At 40.0% G+C, this 18,442-nt stretch overlaps 1 protein-coding gene across 4 annotated transcripts in view; it reads right to left on the reverse strand.

Annotated features, from left to right (window-relative positions):
* The window catches only part of ESP (separase), a 41,301-nt gene extending 24,970 nt beyond the window's left edge, over positions 1-16,331 (reverse strand). For 2 of the 4 annotated variants that reach the window (XM_088701262.2, XM_088701259.2), the window contains exons 1-14: positions 15,457-16,247; positions 15,170-15,347; positions 14,979-15,086; positions 12,902-13,036; positions 12,328-12,788; positions 12,027-12,141; positions 11,802-11,927; positions 7,198-7,488; positions 6,970-7,119; positions 6,653-6,874; positions 6,422-6,529; positions 6,154-6,297; positions 5,668-6,036; positions 5,493-5,582 (exon numbers count right to left, since the gene is read on the reverse strand). In XM_088701262.2, coding sequence (XP_088557388.2) covers positions 5,493-5,582; positions 5,668-6,036; positions 6,154-6,297; positions 6,422-6,529; positions 6,653-6,874; positions 6,970-7,119; positions 7,198-7,488; positions 11,802-11,927; positions 12,027-12,141; positions 12,328-12,788; positions 12,902-13,036; positions 14,979-15,086; positions 15,170-15,347; positions 15,457-16,217 — 3,258 coding nt within the window. In that variant the 5' untranslated portion in view covers positions 16,218-16,247. Of the gene's footprint in view, positions 1-5,492; positions 5,583-5,667; positions 6,037-6,153; positions 6,298-6,421; positions 6,530-6,652; positions 6,875-6,969; positions 7,120-7,197; positions 7,489-11,801; positions 11,928-12,026; positions 12,142-12,327; positions 12,789-12,901; positions 13,037-14,978; positions 15,087-15,169; positions 15,348-15,456 lie in introns of all 4 variants that reach the window. The other 2 variants (XM_088701260.2, XM_088701261.2) reach the window with 2 other exon arrangements.
* Positions 16,332-18,442: the final 2,111 nt, after the last annotated feature.

Raw genomic sequence — 18,442 nt, forward strand, 5'->3', positions numbered from 1 at the left:
ATTGCCATACCAACTAATGTTTGAGTGTTAGATGAAGTCATCTATTAAACGTAGGCCACGAACATATTTAAATAACTTCTAGCTAAAAAGTTTTAGTTGGTGTTCTTTTGCCATATATTAGTTCAATCATAAAAGATCTTTTTGTAATTATAAACCAAAAGAAAGATTTAACCATGATATTTTAAGCATTACTTCAACTCACTTTATTGTCTTTAGGCTTACTCACTTTGTTGCACTTTCTAGATCTATTGCTTCCCCATTGTTGAATTTTGAATTTACTCCCATTCCTACTAGTGAAATCACAATTAAGTCATCTACTTATTGTCAAGCACAACAGTAGTTTAATATTATGCTTGACATCTTCATAGCTATGCAAGGATGAGTATACAGGATTACAAACAATTTTGCAAATGCTCAGGATCCATGTGAGTTGAGAAACTCCCCCAAAACATACATTAGCCACACTATAAGAAAACTTAAACTTTTGACTAGTAGTAAAACTAAGTTGTCAATGAAAATAAGCAAGTTATTTATAAAAAAAAAAACTATAACCACAAGTTAGTTATATAGCTATGCATTATAACCAACCCTGAAACTTCAAAAACTTTTCCTGTTGGGGGGCGGATGGGGGACCCGGGACTTTAGTCCCACATTGGAAGAGTAGCGGAAAGGATTGTGCCTTATAGGGGGGACCACCCCTTTCCTTCCAGAGGGGCCCTTTTGAGAAGGACAAAGCCGCAAGGGAGAAATTATCGTGTACGAACCCCGCATAGTGTTAAGCACGTGCGTGCTCCCCCAAAGCGGACAATACCTCTGGTCAGAACGCAGTCACTTTCCCGCTCTAACAGATGGCGCTAGAGGAAGAGCCCTGCCGAAACTTTTCCGCACGAATCCTTCCCGCTGAAGGCTAGTGTTGGAGGGTGGACGGGGGACCCGGGACTTTAGTCCCACATCGAAAGTGTAGTGGAAAGGATTGTACCTTATAAGGAGGGGCCACCCCATTTCCTTCCAGAGGACCCTTTTAAGAAGGACAAAGCCGTGAGGGAGAAATTGCCGTGTACGAACCGCGCATAGTGTTAAGCACGTGTCTGCTCCCCCAAAGTGGACAATACCTCTGGTCGGGATGTAGTCACTTTTCCGCTCTAACAAATGACACCCAGTCTGAGCTCGCAGGCCAGGCTTTGATAGTCAGCCGTCGCGGAAGCTAACATGTCAATTTTGTGGAGGTGCTGTAACGAAGAAAAATAAAAGTTAGCCGAGATTGAGAACTTAGAAGAATATGAAAGCATGAGAAAAACTTACTCGAACAGCGGAACAATAAGCCTGGTCAACAAAATTGCTGACCTCGCCGGCTTCGAGCTCAGCTCGGTCAGCTGGAAGTAGTGCACAGCGGACGACCTCCCGAGCAACTTCGCTATTATGGAGGGCTGAGTCGTCCTCAAAAACTAGCCACTTGGGGGAGTAGGGCCTCTTCTCAGAACGATCCTCAACCCCTGAAGAGCTCGGGGGGTTGAGTCTTGAAGAGCCTGGCAGGGGAGCACACGAAGAACTCGGAACCCCGAGACCGCTGCCCGGCTCAGGGCCCGAGCGCCGCAGACGGACGACCCTGCAGACTTTTTGAGGGCCCGAGGTCGGGCAAGCACGGGCCGCTGACTCCTTTGTGGCCTCAATAGAAGCTGCGCGCTTGGCGGGGGGAGCTTCTTCCGATCTTGGCTCCCCGACCTTCTTTTTGTTGTTCTTCTGAACGAGGTCGGACGTCCTAGCCTCAAGATCCTCAGCCTCCGCAGGGGTCGAAGTCGAGGCCGGCCTAGGTCTCTTCCTAGGTAAGGGACGAGCTCCGCCAGCTTCGGCTACTCTTTTGTTGTACCTGGTGAGGAGGGCGTCGTTGCTGAACACCATCCCTGCGATCTCTGAAAAGGAAAAGGAAACTCAAGTAAAGTCTCAGACCAACCCAAAAAAGAAAGGAGGGAAGAAAAAGAATAAGAAAGAAGAAATGAAACGAAGGACGACGGAATAAAGAAAGGAGCAGTACAACCGCCCTTACCCCCAGGATGCGCCGAGCTTAGGCCAACGTTCATCAAAGTCTCCTCGCTTAAGAGGTCAGTCGGAAGAATATCCGCTTTAAGATTGCGAAGAGCATCAAGAATTTCCTTCTCGTTCACGATGAGTTTAGGGGGCTTGTTATTGGCCTTGAGTAGTGGCAGGCCCCACGATGGGTTGAACCCTCACGAATGCTCGGAGGAGAGAAAGAAAAACTTCTCCTTCCACCCACAAATGGAGGAAGGAGCACCTCGAAAGAACGGCTTACCTCCCCGAAGGGCAAAGTATAGCCATCCTCCATCTGCGGGGCTAGATTTCAGCATATAAGACCCACAGAAGACATTTACTGAGGTCGGTATTGTGTGAGCAAGACAAAGAGATAGGAAACCAATAATTATCCTCCACGAGTTCGGAGCGAGCTACGCTAGGACGAGACAATACATCGCCAGGAGCTCGTTCACGAACCCGTGCAGAGGGAATCTCAGAACGGCCCGAAGTGTTTCCATGTACACTCCGATCCGACCTTGGGGGGTCTCATAACCCGGTCCTCCGGCCTCGCGAACTCGAGAGTGAACTCGCGCGGAAAGAAAAACCGAGCTCGAATCATGCCTAATTCTTCCTCAGTCAGGTTTGACCCGACTCCGCTTGGGCCATGGCCCACCTCTGGCTCGACCTCCTTCCCACGACAAAGAGCCCCAGCAGAAGATGAAGCACCACCCGACATTGTCCCGCTCACGAAGTTAAAAAAAAGAAAAAAGAAGAGAAAAAGAGAAAAGGAAGAAGGATGAAGAAATAGAGAGAGAAGAAAAAGTAGGCCTCCGAGCAAGCGTGAGTAGAAAACCTACCGTGGTTCTCACCCAAAGTATTGACGGCCAAAAATAAAGAAAAATTGCCAGAAAACATCCCTAAGCACCTTCAGGGAAGACTAAACAACAATCAGGGCAAAGTGGAACGAAGAAAGGAGAAGATGAAGACTATGGCGGCCAAATGAAGGTTCTTAAGGCTGGTTAGGGCTTTATATAGACTCTTTCAACGGATCAGATCAACGAGAGCAAGCCGCGCCTCTCGCCTAGATTACACCACGTATCAGCCTCGAAAATCAGCCCAGCATATCAACCTGAATCGCCGCTTTAAAAACGGAATAGTGGCAGCCGTCTTTTCGAGCACTGGAGTCCCATTATGAAGCCACAGCTCAAAATCGTCTCGAAAAAAACTGCTGCCTGGTGCCTTCATTAAAAACACCCAAAAGTGCCTCTTTTCCTTCTTTCGAAATGACAAAATAATTTGAAACCGCCTAATCTCATTAACATGACAGAATTGGCTACTTCCTTCGCCCGAGCTCGAAAACGGCTCGAACTCGAAAGTCGGGAGGTAGATGATGGGGGAAAAAGTGGATCAACCAACGCATATGGTTAAAGCACCCAAATTCGACAGTAAGCCTAGTCCCGGCAAGCCTAGTCTCGGCGGGCATAGTCTCGGCGAACGTGATCTCGGTAAGCATGGTCTCGGCGAGCATGGTCTCGGCGAGCGTGATCTCGGTAAGCATGATCTCGGCTAAGCAAAGCTTGGTTGACCTCGAGGCCAAGAAAGACCTAGTCAGAAGCTGAGACCGACCCCAACTCCACCGAAAGTCAAGCCGATCTCTCAATCGAAGCGTCTGCATAAAAAAGGGGTCACCAAATCCTCCATATTCGGGATCAAATCCCGCATTCTCCGCTACAACAGCTGTCAAACCTGAATCCTTGCAATCTCAATCAATTGCCAGCTAATCTGAATTTTCGTGCCATCTAAGGTAATCTATTTAACCCAAGATTTGCCCAATCACATCCGATTGCGAATAACAGCCACACCCCCTCCTATAAAGAGGGGGGAACTCCGAAGAGAGAGGGGACTTTTCTCCCCCTTTACAAAAAGATTTCTCCATTAAAATATCTACGGATCCTCTCCGACTTAAGCATCGGAGGGCCTTCGCCGGATCCCCCGGCCTAGGCTTCTTGCAGGTCTGCCAGAGACAGCCGTCCGCCACCGCCTGTGGCAGAAGCTCCTCCTCCTGGTTCGCGATCACCCCCGGGTCCGATTTTCAGCAACAACAGTTCCCTCCTTCCATATTCTCACAATGCAACATCTTTTTGATCTAACAACAAGCTTCAAGTACTAGTTAATCAATATGCTCAAAGTGAAAGCATCATTTATGTTTCTTATATGTATTGTATCTTTCCCTACAACCAGTCTTAGGGAACTCAACTATTCTTGTTCTTAAATTATAGGATAGTTTTAAGGTCACATTTCCCATTCTGTCCTAATTCCATATCAGATTTACGCAAAAGCAATGTTTTGACAACTGAACAAGTCAATGAGTAAACAGGTTTAACAAAGTTTGCTGTACCAATGTACCGTACCGATACTAAACTAGTACGTTGTTCCATACCATACCATACCGACATTCGGTATGATGTTCCGTACTATATCGAACTGCATGCCGACACTATAATAGTATGGTACCGGTATAGGTCCAGTACCAAGATAGTGAACCTTGGTTTAACCTAACACTTGAAAGTTTTAGCAGGTTGTGTCACACCTAGGCCTGAAACTGTTTGAGAACTCCTAAAATTGCCACTTTAAATGGTTTGGTTATTCAACTTCAAACCACCTAGGTCAGAAGCTCAATATCAACAAGCAGGGAGAAAACTTCAATATCGAATATATAATCCCTTCTTGCTGATTTGACATGCTCCTGCACTTTTTTGCTCTCCTCTATCTTGCACTCGCCTTCCGTTGACATTACTGATGGATGAGACCAGTGCCTCTTCTTCTCTATCCTGAAGTTGGAGCCTGAAAAGAGCCAGCAGTGGAGATTGTGTTGTGGGAGAAGAGTCTGGCCTACCATGTCATGGGAGAAGAAATGGGTCACTGCCTACATGCTGTGGGCCATCATTATCATGTGATAGGAATAGGAAGAGAAGAAGAAACTTTGGGCTTGATTATAACACCAATTGTTTAAAACTTTTGTTGTCTGTTCAAATTTAGGGTTTGAATTCACCAGAAAATTAATTATGTAATCAGACTGGTGGGTAGCAGTAGGTTGTCTGGTTCAACATAACAGTGATTATAACACCAACGATTCAAACTTTTGTTATCTGTTATCCATCACCAATCAACAGCACCCATATTCAAATAACAAAGAAGCGTTTTATCACCTTAAATTTTAAGTTACAGATCAACTACATAAGAATAACCTAAGATTCAATAAGTAAACTACTTTTACTGAGTACAGATTGATGATATTAATGGTTCTCGTTTTTGTGATGAGGATTTGCCATTCTGCTGACATTTTAGTGGGAACAATCAACAGTCAGTCATGATTTATGTATCACTTAAAAGGTAACCAAATCATAGAAAACTGAACATATCAGTAAGTAAAAACATCTCAGGTGATAGATTGTGCAAATTACCTCGGAAATTCGTCCACTGGAGAAAAGTCTTTCAGACAAATCATAGTAAAGATATCCAGCAATAAAAGCTGATTGAGCGGGCAAGGGAACCTACAACAGCCAAATAAAACAGAGTTAAAGGTAACTTTAGAAAGATCTAGCACAAATTGTAGCCATATTATATCCACAAACTTACATCCACAGTTAGAGATGATGCAACCTTTTTAACTTCATCCACAGTAATTTGTGAACCAAAGGATCTTTCAGTACATCCACTTACTTCAGGAAAAACAGAATTAGTAAGTGACAAATTCTGTTGAAACATGCATAGAGATGGTGGATGACTTTTTGTACAGTTTATCCAATAATCAAAGGAGTCCGCATTAACACCAGGGTTTTTTGACATATCCAAAATAAAATCCTCAGATATTGGAGAACTGCAGAGTGAATGATTAAGCCTTCTTCCACTCCATAGCATAGCAATGCATTTTTCCAATGGGATGTTTTCCCACTTGCATAACGTGATCATCAGTTGACGGATGTCATTCTGAAATTTCAAGCAACCCTGGATAGGTGATGTAGGAATTATATGGATTGCAGCAGTCAGTAAAATCATTAATAACATGCAGACCAAAAAAGTTATGAAGACATAGCAACCAGTCATGCAGCCCAAATATCCTACCTTCAAAGACAACAAATCAATTACAGAACACAATATTGGTATCACATTTTCTGATGCCCTTTCAAGATGGCTATCTGCAGAACAACTTTGGATGTCTATGCTCGACCATAACTTTATTGCATATTGGACATTGTCCAGGATTATCTGTTACAAAAGTATATATTTCAGATATAATAAGATATCTGATTATAAAAGATGTTTGCAAAGAAAATTAGCACCCAAAACATGTAATTTTTAGAGCTTCAAGAATTACTATCGCAAAACCGACCTTGCCATCTTGGTTAGCTTCCTGAGCACACTGTGCAAGCAAGCAGTATAGAGCCAACTGATGCAAAACTGAAGCATTGCGCTGAGAAGGATTACCTGAGATGTCCTTCTGATGCATCAAGAAATAGACATCAACCACTCAATTTACTCCCATATTTATAACAATGACAGATAATGCTACATGGAAATAAGAGTCAACAAATTAAGAATTACGATAAGGAAAGAAACTCACAAGCAAGGAAATAGCTTCAGAGAGGCACTCAATACAGCGGCTGAGCCCTTCTACTCCACAACCTCTAATTACTTTTCCCTTTCTAACAAAAATCCTTGATCTCTGAATATAATAATCTTTTGTAGTATATACTTCATTTAAGAGAATATTTATAACTTTTAGTTGCATTTTCTGGCATATCTTTGGATATCTAGCTTCCATCATTCCATATGCTATAAGCTCCTGCAAAAGTTCAGAAATATGTTCAATGAGGCACTTGAATAAAAGAAGCAATTGCAACTCACTGCCATCAAAAGATAAACCAAAGACAGTCAAACCTGCTCAAGAATCTTTCCCACTGTCTTCTTTTTTTTTGCTAAAATTCCCACTGTCTTCTTTGACCACATCGGATAATAGCTCATTAGCAAGGAATAGAGAACAGGAGCCATATCCACTGAATCGACATCTTCAAAATCTTTGCATACTATCTAAGGTATCAAGATTGGTTTAGTAGAATTAACACATGCTATGGCATAAAACAGTATGAGATTTTTTCAAGAAAGTACCTTAACCCACATCTTCACCAAGTCCAAAGAGAAAGCCATACTCTGAAACCTATCTTCTGCCGCAGAAAATTCATACAGACTCTCGACAACAACTTCCTGAAAATTTTTGGCACTGCATTTGTGAAGAATATCTACTATTGTAGCAGTCCTTGTGAATGCATTATTGATAACATCTCTCATTCCATCCTCAGAATTTTCATCAATGTCAGTGCCATTCGATTTGCCTAAGTGACAAAGGAGCTTGACATGTGTCCACATTGTTCTACAACATAACTGCAATGCTATTGCTGCCTGAGAAAGAAATATAATGATAATTTAATATCAAGAATGTTGGAGTCCTCCATCACGAGCTATTAAGACATAAATTGATTGCATCATATAAGAATTATAAAGCCAGCAGGTTGAGGCTAAACCCATTCAAAGGGGAGGAATTTTAAGATTGCAAATAAAGAAAATAATTACATGCAATCATTTCATGAACAACTAATTTACATAAAATATTGACAAAGAAAAACAAACTATAAAATAAAAGAAACATGGGATCCAAATCAAACTACTTTCTCCTTATCTAATTTTCAGAATCTAAAGTTACTGATCCAACAGCAGCTGAACAATCGGACACCTCAAGATCCCCCTTTTTTTTGTTTGCTTTGTTTCATTGAACCAGTCATAATCTCTACAAGCAGAAGCTAAAATCTTCGAAGAAATAGAATGTACAAGTTTTCAAAAGTGAACCATATAGACTATCCACAAAACCAGTGGTCTAAAACTCGTCCCCACCACGGACTCATTTGAATGGCTGGCTTACCGGTCACCATTGTGACAATGGTTGGACCTGTTCATCAAAAAATAGCTTTCCCCAAATCCATGTATCTATATATTTAAGATCAAATCCCTACCCTACTTCGACTCTCATCAAGATTTCACATGAAATTTAGATTGAAGGATGGCTACCCAGATCAGAATGAGGATGTATTTCACCTTGGATCTTGCTGGAGGAGCCTTTCTTGCTATTCTCTACCCCCACTATGTTAATTGTAGAAGAGGAAAGAGGAAAAGAAGTAAAACTTGTTTGACCTTTCATGACTTGGTTCTCTCCTCAATGATCACCAGCCCAGCTTTCCCTCTTCCCAGCATCGTCAAGTAGATTAGAAATAGAGGAGATAACAAGAGGTTGATAGCAAAGATCAGTGAGCAGCAAAAATTCGATTTCTGAGCCATGGCCTAACAACTTGACCACTTTCTATGGTCCCTGACAGCAATGACCATGGTTGTGGCTTGAAAGAGGGAAAACAGCGTTCAAGGTTCAAGGGAACTGAAGGTTTTCAACTTTTATTGTTTTTTCTTTTACTTTTTAAACACCAGCATTGACTCCATGGATCAAAAGAGCCACAACACATATGGTTCTAACAGTCGAACCACCCAGGTTGATGGATCAAGCATGTTTATTCAAATTCAGGATCTGAACTCAGCCTGATTTATAATGCCTATAAGATCATAGGTCAACCAGGTCCACCCTGTCAGCCCTGCAGGGTCATAAAACACTAAAAAACCAAAACATAAATAACGTTGCATAAAATGTTTAAATTACAAGCAATCTTTGCATGTGAATAATATATTGCTTAATTTGAAAACATCCGCATGTTCAGATATGAACGTTGGCCCCTATGGAGATCATTTATCCTCATATTGTGCTAAGAAAAATGGATAGGAGACTCATGTATTAGCTGAATATCACACTGTGATGAGGTTCAATTATGGGATAAAGGATATCAAATGTACATGGTAAAGAAATTCTTGCTATCAAGCAAGCTTGATGAATCCACCAAGAAGAAAGGAAGCTTGATGAAGACTTGTGCAGAAACTTGACAGTTCACATGGCTTTGTAGTGCATTTTCTTTATTAAATGATGTTTTAATTGATAAAGCCCAGACTAAGGCCTCTTGCAGTTAATTTTGACATATTAATACTGTTGATTTAAATCGTTAAACAGATGCAAAGAAACAATATTAACTCAATGCAAGCAGCAGGTTAAATTTAGCTTGGACATGATGAGAAAAAATAGGAGTTACCAAAGGGCATCTTTTGAGTTACTCCTATCATCAGAGAATGTACTCCTCCAAAAAAGTTGTCAAAGAATTTGAAAGCCCCACATAAATAAAATAAAAAGGTCTTTGGTTAGGATCATAAACATCTGCCAGATATTCTATACATCTGAATGTTATTAGCTAATTTATGCTTGCCCATAAAAATCTCAATGCGACAAATGACAAGATTATAAATGTTTTATATAAACAAAATGTTCATCATCATACCTAAGGTTTTCTGATTTTTGACTTGGGTAGGTTTTCCTATAGCACCTTTGATGGAGGGAAGCTATAAACTTGGACAAGAAAATAGAATATTATGGTTGTATGTTCTAGTACAAAGGCCACACAAAGAGTTTATAGGATATTATCATTCAAGGATCTTAGTCTAGAAATGGAACTCCGAGTTTAAGGTCCCATGAAATTGTATTTAAGGGTGGCAATCTCAACCCATCCATTTCCCTAACCTGACCCATTTAATTCAATAAGTTAGGTTCATTTGCTGGGTTTGGATCAAGTTTGGGTTAAGAAAAAATGACATGCCGCAAGTCCAATCATGAACAACACAACTATCGCATGATCAGTCCTAAAAGGGCTCATGCTGGAGTGTCCCCTAGTTACATAGATCATGGGCTAGGACAGTTTCACACCCTTTTGTGACAACCTAAGACATCACCTAAAAAGGGCTAGCTCGAAGTTTAATAATTGTGGTCCTTGCCCTGCTTAAGTACCTAAGACCTCCCTAACGCACAACCAACGTGGGACTAAAGAAATGCCAACACAAGTCCTCCTAATGCCTGATCAACATCATTTAGGCATGCTGCCCTTTCATTGGCTACCAATTTTAAGACCCACCACAAACACAACATCATCTTACATTGTCGCATTGTCAAACATTATCGATGTCGCATTGACCCATATGAAGATTCCACTACACCTTCCATCACCATAGCAAAAATTCTCTTTCCCTTCTCATTCTTTTTCCCACGTGCCTTTGATTAAGTGGGTAAATGGGTTGGGTTTAGTTTAGCCAAGCTAACTCTGCTTGGGTTTGGCTCAACCATGAGTAGCCCACTAGTGGGTTGAGTCAGGTTTGGGTGAAGCCTATATAAATTTAATATAAGACATTGACCCAACCCAACCTAGTGCATTGCCACCACTAATTTTATTGTGATTTACGACAATCAGGCACACCACTATAGCAAGCAACTCAAAATAGTCCATGTAAAAAACATTTCAAGGCGCATTATCATTTTATCCAAATTGTGAAACCTTTTAAATGATCATCATATATGCCAAGATGAAGGATGTAGTTAGACATTTTCTTTTCTTCCTTTTTGCACATATTCACAAAGGCATTAGGAAGAAATTACTTTAGCTTACAATCTTTTGAGCCATAAATTTTATGATATACCTTGAGCGTGTGTTGAAGATTCTTAATGTAATCATATTTTAATTTATTTCCTATTAGACGGCTACTGTTGGGCTAATAGGTGCAATAAATCTGGTCATTTGGCCAATAAGTATAGTTACCAAGGTTTGCCGCCTCGGTACGGGATCTTGTATTCATACCATAGTGGTACAATGTCGGTATGCCTTGTATAGGGGTCAATGCAACATATTGAGACTCGGTATGGGATATGGTCGGTACGCCCGGTATGGGGCGGCTATTTGTTACCCTAGTAAGTTTAATTATGGATCTTCAGTCACATCAAGAATCATTTTTCTTCTTCTTGTTAGAGTCAGAGAGCCTCTAAAATATCACGTTTTCTATATAGTAAGACATCATAAATATGATCCACAAATTGGTTGAGAGGATCTAAAGGCCGAATACCATGACCAAAGGGATCAGGTTGATGGTTCCTTATTTTGGGACTCTAAGAAGTGAAACACTGAATCAACATTTGGCCTATTTAATTTAATGCAATGAGATTATCATGGACCTACGATCAACAATATGCAAGTGTTGAGGTTATAGGACTAAGCGATTAGCCATGCCTCCTTGAATGTAAACATTCTACCCACACTCTACAAGGCAGCGTGAGACTTTTCAAGATAAACATGATCAATAAATTTGAAAGAGATTGGGCTTTAAATATATTGTTTCTAAATAAGATTGTAAAAAATGCATTGCTTATGTACATAGACCACTATCAATAGTGCATTCATTGTATCTTTGCAACCTTTTAATGCTTTTCCCATGAGTTTAGAGGATGTTTTTAAGAATGAAACTGAATCTCTGATATATTTACAAGTGAAGTCTTCTGTTTATGGGGGTTTTGTATGTTGTGTATAGCCACATAATTCAATCATAAACTTTTTTGCTATACTGGTGGGCCAACCAATCAATTTGATCGCATGGAAAAAAATCATATAACCATGAGTAGCTATTATTTATCTCTGGATTGCAAGAAATGAAATCAGTCATAAAACATCTAAGGAATTTCCCAGTTTGAGTATTGGCAAGTAACTTGAAAATCATATTAAATGATGTCAATATTAGCAAAATACTGGTACCTCTTCAAAGTGCCCCATGTCATACAGTGAGGCACCAATATTACTGAGCACTGCAATCAGAAACTTCAGCTCTTGAGGCTCGATCCATTCACTTGAAATGATACAATTAATAGAGCACAGACTCTTCTGAAATAAAAAAGTGACAAATTAGAAAGAAAACAAATAAACAGCAGACATTACATGGAAAATGAATTCTGGAAATTTAAAACTCAAGATCAAAATAACCTGGTAGTTTCCAAAAGTCAGAAGGGAAAATTTGAAAGCTGAAGCTGCTACTTGAAGCAATGTTCCATAGCTATCATGTAACCTTTCTCTATAGCTTTCAAATGTTTTGGTGCATCTATACAGTGAAAAGTAGCAATAATATTTAATTTTTTGTCTTTTTTTGTGAAGAATGCTTCTAAAATTAATAGCTGTTATGAGAAGAATAACATTCAAAAAATACTAAGATTTGCATAAACAGAACTAAAAATATGTCAAACTATGCAGATAAATTTTCTTACTAAGACACATAGAGAGGGCTTACTCAAGTGCAGAAAGAATGAAATCACAGAACTGATGTAAAGCATCCAGGACATGATTCGCATTAGCCAATCTGAGAACAGTTTTCCTTTCAGAAACCAAGTGCTTTGCAGCAATATTTACATATTCATATAATAGCTTGCATAAAAACTCCAAAGCGTCTAAGTATGATATAAAGGAAACACTTCCATGCAAGTGTTTACAAGCTCCATGCTTGGTAGACTCTGGAACTACAGTTGACAAATCCCTTGAATCCCTTTTCTTCATGTCAAAGTATCTTGCTAAGTTACCCAGAGAATCAGTCAATTTTTGCACATTCTCTCCATTATCAAGCAATAATATAATTGAAGAGCCATCATTTGAACTGTGAAAAATATCAGCATATTGCCTAGCCTGAATATTGCTAGACTTAATATACAATCCACTGGCATAAAGAATCAGAATCGAGGCAAAAGGAGGTGAAACCTGAGAAAGCAAAATAATTAGAACAAACAGAGTGTGAGAGACAGGAAAGACAGAGAAATTACATACTAGTAAATAGAACAATTAAATAGACTATTCAAAAATAAAGTATGTACCTGAAGGAAATCATCTCCTTGTTCATATAATACTTTCAGAGCACTTTTACAGACATTTACATTGGCAGCACAAATTATGTCAGCGCAATATGATACAAACTCAAGAACATGATTTACAGCTTTCACGACACCAACCTGCGAAAATAATTTAGTTAAGATATACATGACATGAAGTTAACAACTATAATAGTTTAAAGTTGGTCACAGTTTAAACACTATATACGGATAAATGGAAGAGTTTAACAGGATAAAAGTTTAGCCAAGTAAACTCTTAGTTTGTAGAAATGGGAGCAGGTTGTGGAATTGGATTCAAAAGTGACTATTGGGAAGCAGATCTCTCCAAAAGAAATCAAAAAAATAAAAAGAAAGGCAAGTGCTTAGCTAGCAGGTGTGGGTCAAGTTTCTGAAGGAGGTATACCATTCTTAGTAGAAATTTCTGGCTGATTCAACTTTAGAACAGTGGAAATTGTTTCAAGACGTAATATAAAGTACAAATTTTCTGTTTATATACAAAAAAGAGTTACCTTATTGTTAGCACAAAGACAAGAATATAGTAGATCTTCCATTCTGTACTAACAAGGTGTAAAATGCATGAGTAAATAGTGACATGAAAACCATAGCAAGCGAACTTTTATTAATCATATGCAGCTCCATTTGCCCCTCTTTTGAATGCTTTACATTACAATAAGCTAGTATCTAAAATAATAACCTCATGCAAGTTCTGACAAAAAAGCCAAATAAATTTACAATAAAATTGTGTTTCAAGATATGAATTTAAAAATGTCAGATTTCAAGAAAAGCTTCAGCTGATGATAGCACTTGCTTAGCATATGTAAACAAGATTTTACACATATAGTTCTATGCTGCAAATAAAGGCTTAACATAAATGTGATATACTTTTGGTGATATCAAAAGCCTTTCAGGGAGACTTGTGATTATACATTGTTAATATTTTTCCTGATATTCAGTTGAGCTATGTTGGTGTAATGGAAGCCCAAATAGCTGTACGACTAGGGTTGTCAAATAAACCTGCTCTTTATGAGAAGTTTGTGTTTGGCCCAAAATTTAGCTTGCAACAGGCTCACGCAAGACAAGCTGACACAAGTGAAAATTTTGAGCTCCAAACACGATAGCTGAAGATGAGCTAGGATTAGTTAGCTTGTTTTCAGCCAGATGTAACCTAACATAGATATCTAGATATAAACATATAAATAATTAAAAATTTTAATTTTTTGAAGTTACTAAAAACAAGCAAGGTAAATGCTAGGACTCAAGGTCACTGGTGGAGGCAGAGGGAAACTAGGGAACAGTTCACAGTTGACAACAAAAAAAAGAAGGGAAAGAGAAGGGGTGATCACTATTTTGGAGATGCCTTATCTAAAAGGGATTTTCTCATATGATTTAACCAGATATCTGGATCTGAATCTTGCAAAAAAAAAAAAAAAACCTTAGCATCTGAATATTTGTCAGTTTCTTATCCAAATCTATACCCCAATCAGACAAATATGTACTCATAGAAATTAAAACTATATCTTCTAGCAGATTCAAGTATCATAATCTAGCAGTTTCTAGCATCTGAATATCTTCTAGCAGATTCAAGTATCATAATCTTGTTTAAAACTATATCTCACAATCGAATCCTCTTTCTCTCCTTCTTGGATCTAATCCAGAAGTTGCTTCAACAGATTTCCGATAAATGCCTGGTACAAAGCTTCTACTTTAGAAAATGTTGATCAGAATTACAAATAAATGGGAATTGGTTGACTGATTCACTTAGTAGCAGTTCAATTTTCAAGACAGTTTCAAATATCTATGGCATTCATGATGAAGAAAAGGTAAAAAAGTAGAAATGCTTATCACAAAGAAGAAGAAAAAGAAGAAGTTGACTGAAACAGTTTGCATGTTTTACGTGTCAATGTGTCCTTTGCATGACATATCAAGGAGTTACTTTATTACGAAAATCAACTCATATCCTTCATAAGACCATCTTATGAACAAAAGGTGTGTCACCCCATAATACAGAGCTCTATAAACACAGAAAGTGTCATCAGAACTTCTAAGAGGAAGCACAAAGTACCTTGCATCCACATACACCAGACTCCAGAGTTTCTCTTAGCATATCAAGCAGAAGCGGGGCTCTACCCTCCCACTCTGAGTCAATTGAAGAGCAGATTTTGCGAGCAATCTGCATTTGGATGTCCAAGATCCAGAACTCAACAAAGGCATTACACATTCATATGAAGAAACTACAGTCTATCAAGCACATACCATTGGGAAGCGATCCATTGAAGACGACTTCAAACACTCCCTCAATGTCCTCAGACAAAAAGCCTTCGCTAGATAACCATCAAACGACATGGACTCCCCAGCCAGGAACTGCGAACACCTGTAGAGGGCATTTACAAGCAACAAATGGTACTTTTTTATTGCCTCAGGATCTAGGAACCTGCATACATTTAAACAAATCACATCGACCGAAAAGGGGAAGGAAATATAGTGTAATTTCTGGATTGGAATTGGAACTGTAATCTATCAGAAGATAACTTTCCACGTACTGAAGCCATGGTTGGACCTGGTCAACCAGAGCCAGAATCCTCTCGTAGGCAGCCCCGTCCCTTGACTTGCTCTTGAAGGCACAGCCCACGAGGCAGATAATTACCTCAATGGCCATCGTGGCAACTTCAGGATCATCAGCGCAGACAAGCTTTGGATCAGGTAACAAGCTAATAGGATCGGCATCCTTTCCCCTCTGTGACTTGCGTTCCGGTGCGGCTGCAACAAGAACAGAGCGGAGGCTCTCGAGGAGAGAGATGGCCTCCTTTTCAGCCCTTGCGTACCTTCCCCATGCTTCCAAGCTGCAGACCAGCCGGCCCCACTGAAGGTGAACGGAGTAGGGCTTTCCGGCGAGGCAGGGACCGATGCACGACAAGCAATCGATGGTGAGCCCATAAACTCCGAGAAGCTCGGTGGCCCGCTGTTCATCCTCCTCTCGTCCTCCACCGCCCCCGCCATCGGAAGGCGGTTTGGGGATCTTGCGGAGAAGGGCGGGCAGGAGCTTAAGAGCATGGCAGAGGAAGGGGAGGAACTGCTTCGCAAGGGGGCGGAGCAGTTGGGAGTCAATCTCGGGCTTCTTCTTCTTAGGAGCGCCCCGTTTCTTAGAGGCAGCACCGGTGCTCTTCCCAGCGCCGGGGCGGTGGGAGTCGAGAGGTATGAAATTCCCGAATGGGAGCAAGAAGGAGGAGAACCGATCGTACAGGCCCCTGCAATCGGAGCTCCGGAGGGCACCGAGGAGGGAGGAGGCGGTGGTGGAGTCCATTGTCGTCTGGGAGGGGGGCAGGCGCCAGGGGTGGAGGGGGGGGGGGGGGGGGGGGGGGGGTGGTGAGCGGGGTGAGAGAGAGAGAGGGAGATGGGAAAGGGGAATGGTTCGGGAAGAATAGGGCAAATATGGTGGAATGGGCGGGAATAAAGGTTTACAAGCGGGCTCGGGCACTTTGACACGGTTGGCTCTGTTGTACGTGGTGTTCGAAATGAAACTTCTGTAAGCGTACCTAATATTAGAAAAAAAATATATAAAGTCAAGTTTCGGCGGCAGACTTAATGTTCAATAAATTATTTTGCTACATTTCGAAATTATTTCTTTAATATATTTAATATATTATTTCATAAATAGGAAGTTAGGAACCATGAACCATGAAAAAATATAATGACAAGAAAAGTGACGTAAGATAATTAGTTTAAAGATAACAAGATTTAGTTTCAAGTAGCCAAATTATAACTCACAAAAAGAAATTTATTTGAGCAAAATAGTTAAACCCCATTTGGGGAGCTTTTGGAGGGCCAAAAAGCACTTTTTGGTCCTCCAAAAGCACTTTTAAATGAAATAAGGGTGTTTGGTAAAAAATTTGAACAGTTATTTTAACTTTCTCAGAAAGCTAAGAATAGCTTTTCAGAAGAAGCTCCATTTTGGAGCTTTTCGGAAAAGCACTTTTAGGCCTAATTGGAAAGCTGTTTTTTTACCAAAATACCCATGATAAAATATAACAATTACACAAAATGTTTCTTTAAAAATTATTTAACTAATTTTATCACCTAACTAGAAAATTTGTTATATTATGAAAAATTAATTTACGCTCATAATTATAATATTTTATATCTTTATTATTGTATTATACTATAAATATAATATTATATTACATTATATCATAATACATTAATATGTTATGTTAAATAATTTAATATTATATTAAATTATTATGCTATAGTATAGAATATTATATTATTATATTATAATAATATTATATTACATTACAGTAATATTATACTATATCCTATATTTATGTATTAATACATATTATATTTTATTATGCTCTGCTGTATAATACTATGCAATATCCTTTATGCTCATTTTGTCATACCAAAAATATTTTCTCATTTTTTTTACCAAATACATATTAAAATGGCACAGCACTTTAGAAATTTAGTTACCAAACAGCAAACAACTTTTTATAAAAGCTCTATTTTCAGAAAGCTCTACTGCCAACAACTCCCTTAAACGGGGCCTTATAATTTGATTTGCAAACTAAGACATACATATCTTTGTGCGGACATGCAAATATATACATATAAACATATATTTACATATTAAAAAAAAAAAGAGAGGAATAAGAAGAGTACATGCCCTCCGAAAGCATGAAGAAATCTTGGGTTGAATCGTTTCTAGCTCCCAATAGTTTGCTTGGATCTGAGAACAATCATGGAAAGTTTTCTCTAATTATAGCAGAAGTATCATATTTTCCTAGAGATTGGGAGGACTTTTCATTATTCTATTGTTCCTCTAATTTCTTTTCTTCAAGGATCCAACAAGAGGAGAGAGAGTTTAAACTATATTGAATGGTTTGGTGGTTTTCCAAACATCCAAAACTATTCTCCCCATTAGACGCACCCAACCATGATCCCTGATGGGAGGGAAAATGGATCGTCCTACTCTAGCGTGGAACCACCCAATTTTTGCCAAGCAGCCCAGGCTTCTGTCCTGCTAAGAGCCAAGCCGACCTCAGACCCCGCCAAAGGTCGAGCCGACCTCAGCCAGAGGCCAGGCCGACCTCGGACCCTCCCGAAGGCCGAGCCGACCTCGTCAAGCATATGTCGCGACCTCCAAGCCTGCCCGACCTCGACCGGAATCTACAATGACACCCCGCCCCGAGCTCAGGGTGCCCTGTAGTGTTACCAAGAGTCGAAAAGGCCCCATCGACCGTAGGTATAATGATGCCCTGCAATAACCTCACTGCACCATACTTTATTTGCTAGCCACGCCATAACGTGCCAACCAAGGGTCGTACCCTAACATGCCGCCAAGACCTCCTTTTGCGTGCCACACGCTACCGGACCAAGACCTCTTTTTGCGTGCCACACGCTACTTAGCCAAGACCATCTCCTCCCTTGAGGAGGATGGACCATCCCTCCACCACCTGGACACCCCTGTGAGGACTATAAATAAGCCATTAAAGGTACGCAAAAGGGGACTTTTTCTCCTCAGAAAAA

Source organism: Phoenix dactylifera, chromosome 7 (assembly GCF_051530095.1).
Source record: "Phoenix dactylifera cultivar Ajwa chromosome 7, Ajwa_hap1_PhDact_Kaust_v1.1, whole genome shotgun sequence".
Lineage (NCBI taxonomy): Eukaryota > Viridiplantae > Streptophyta > Magnoliopsida > Arecales > Arecaceae > Phoenix > Phoenix dactylifera.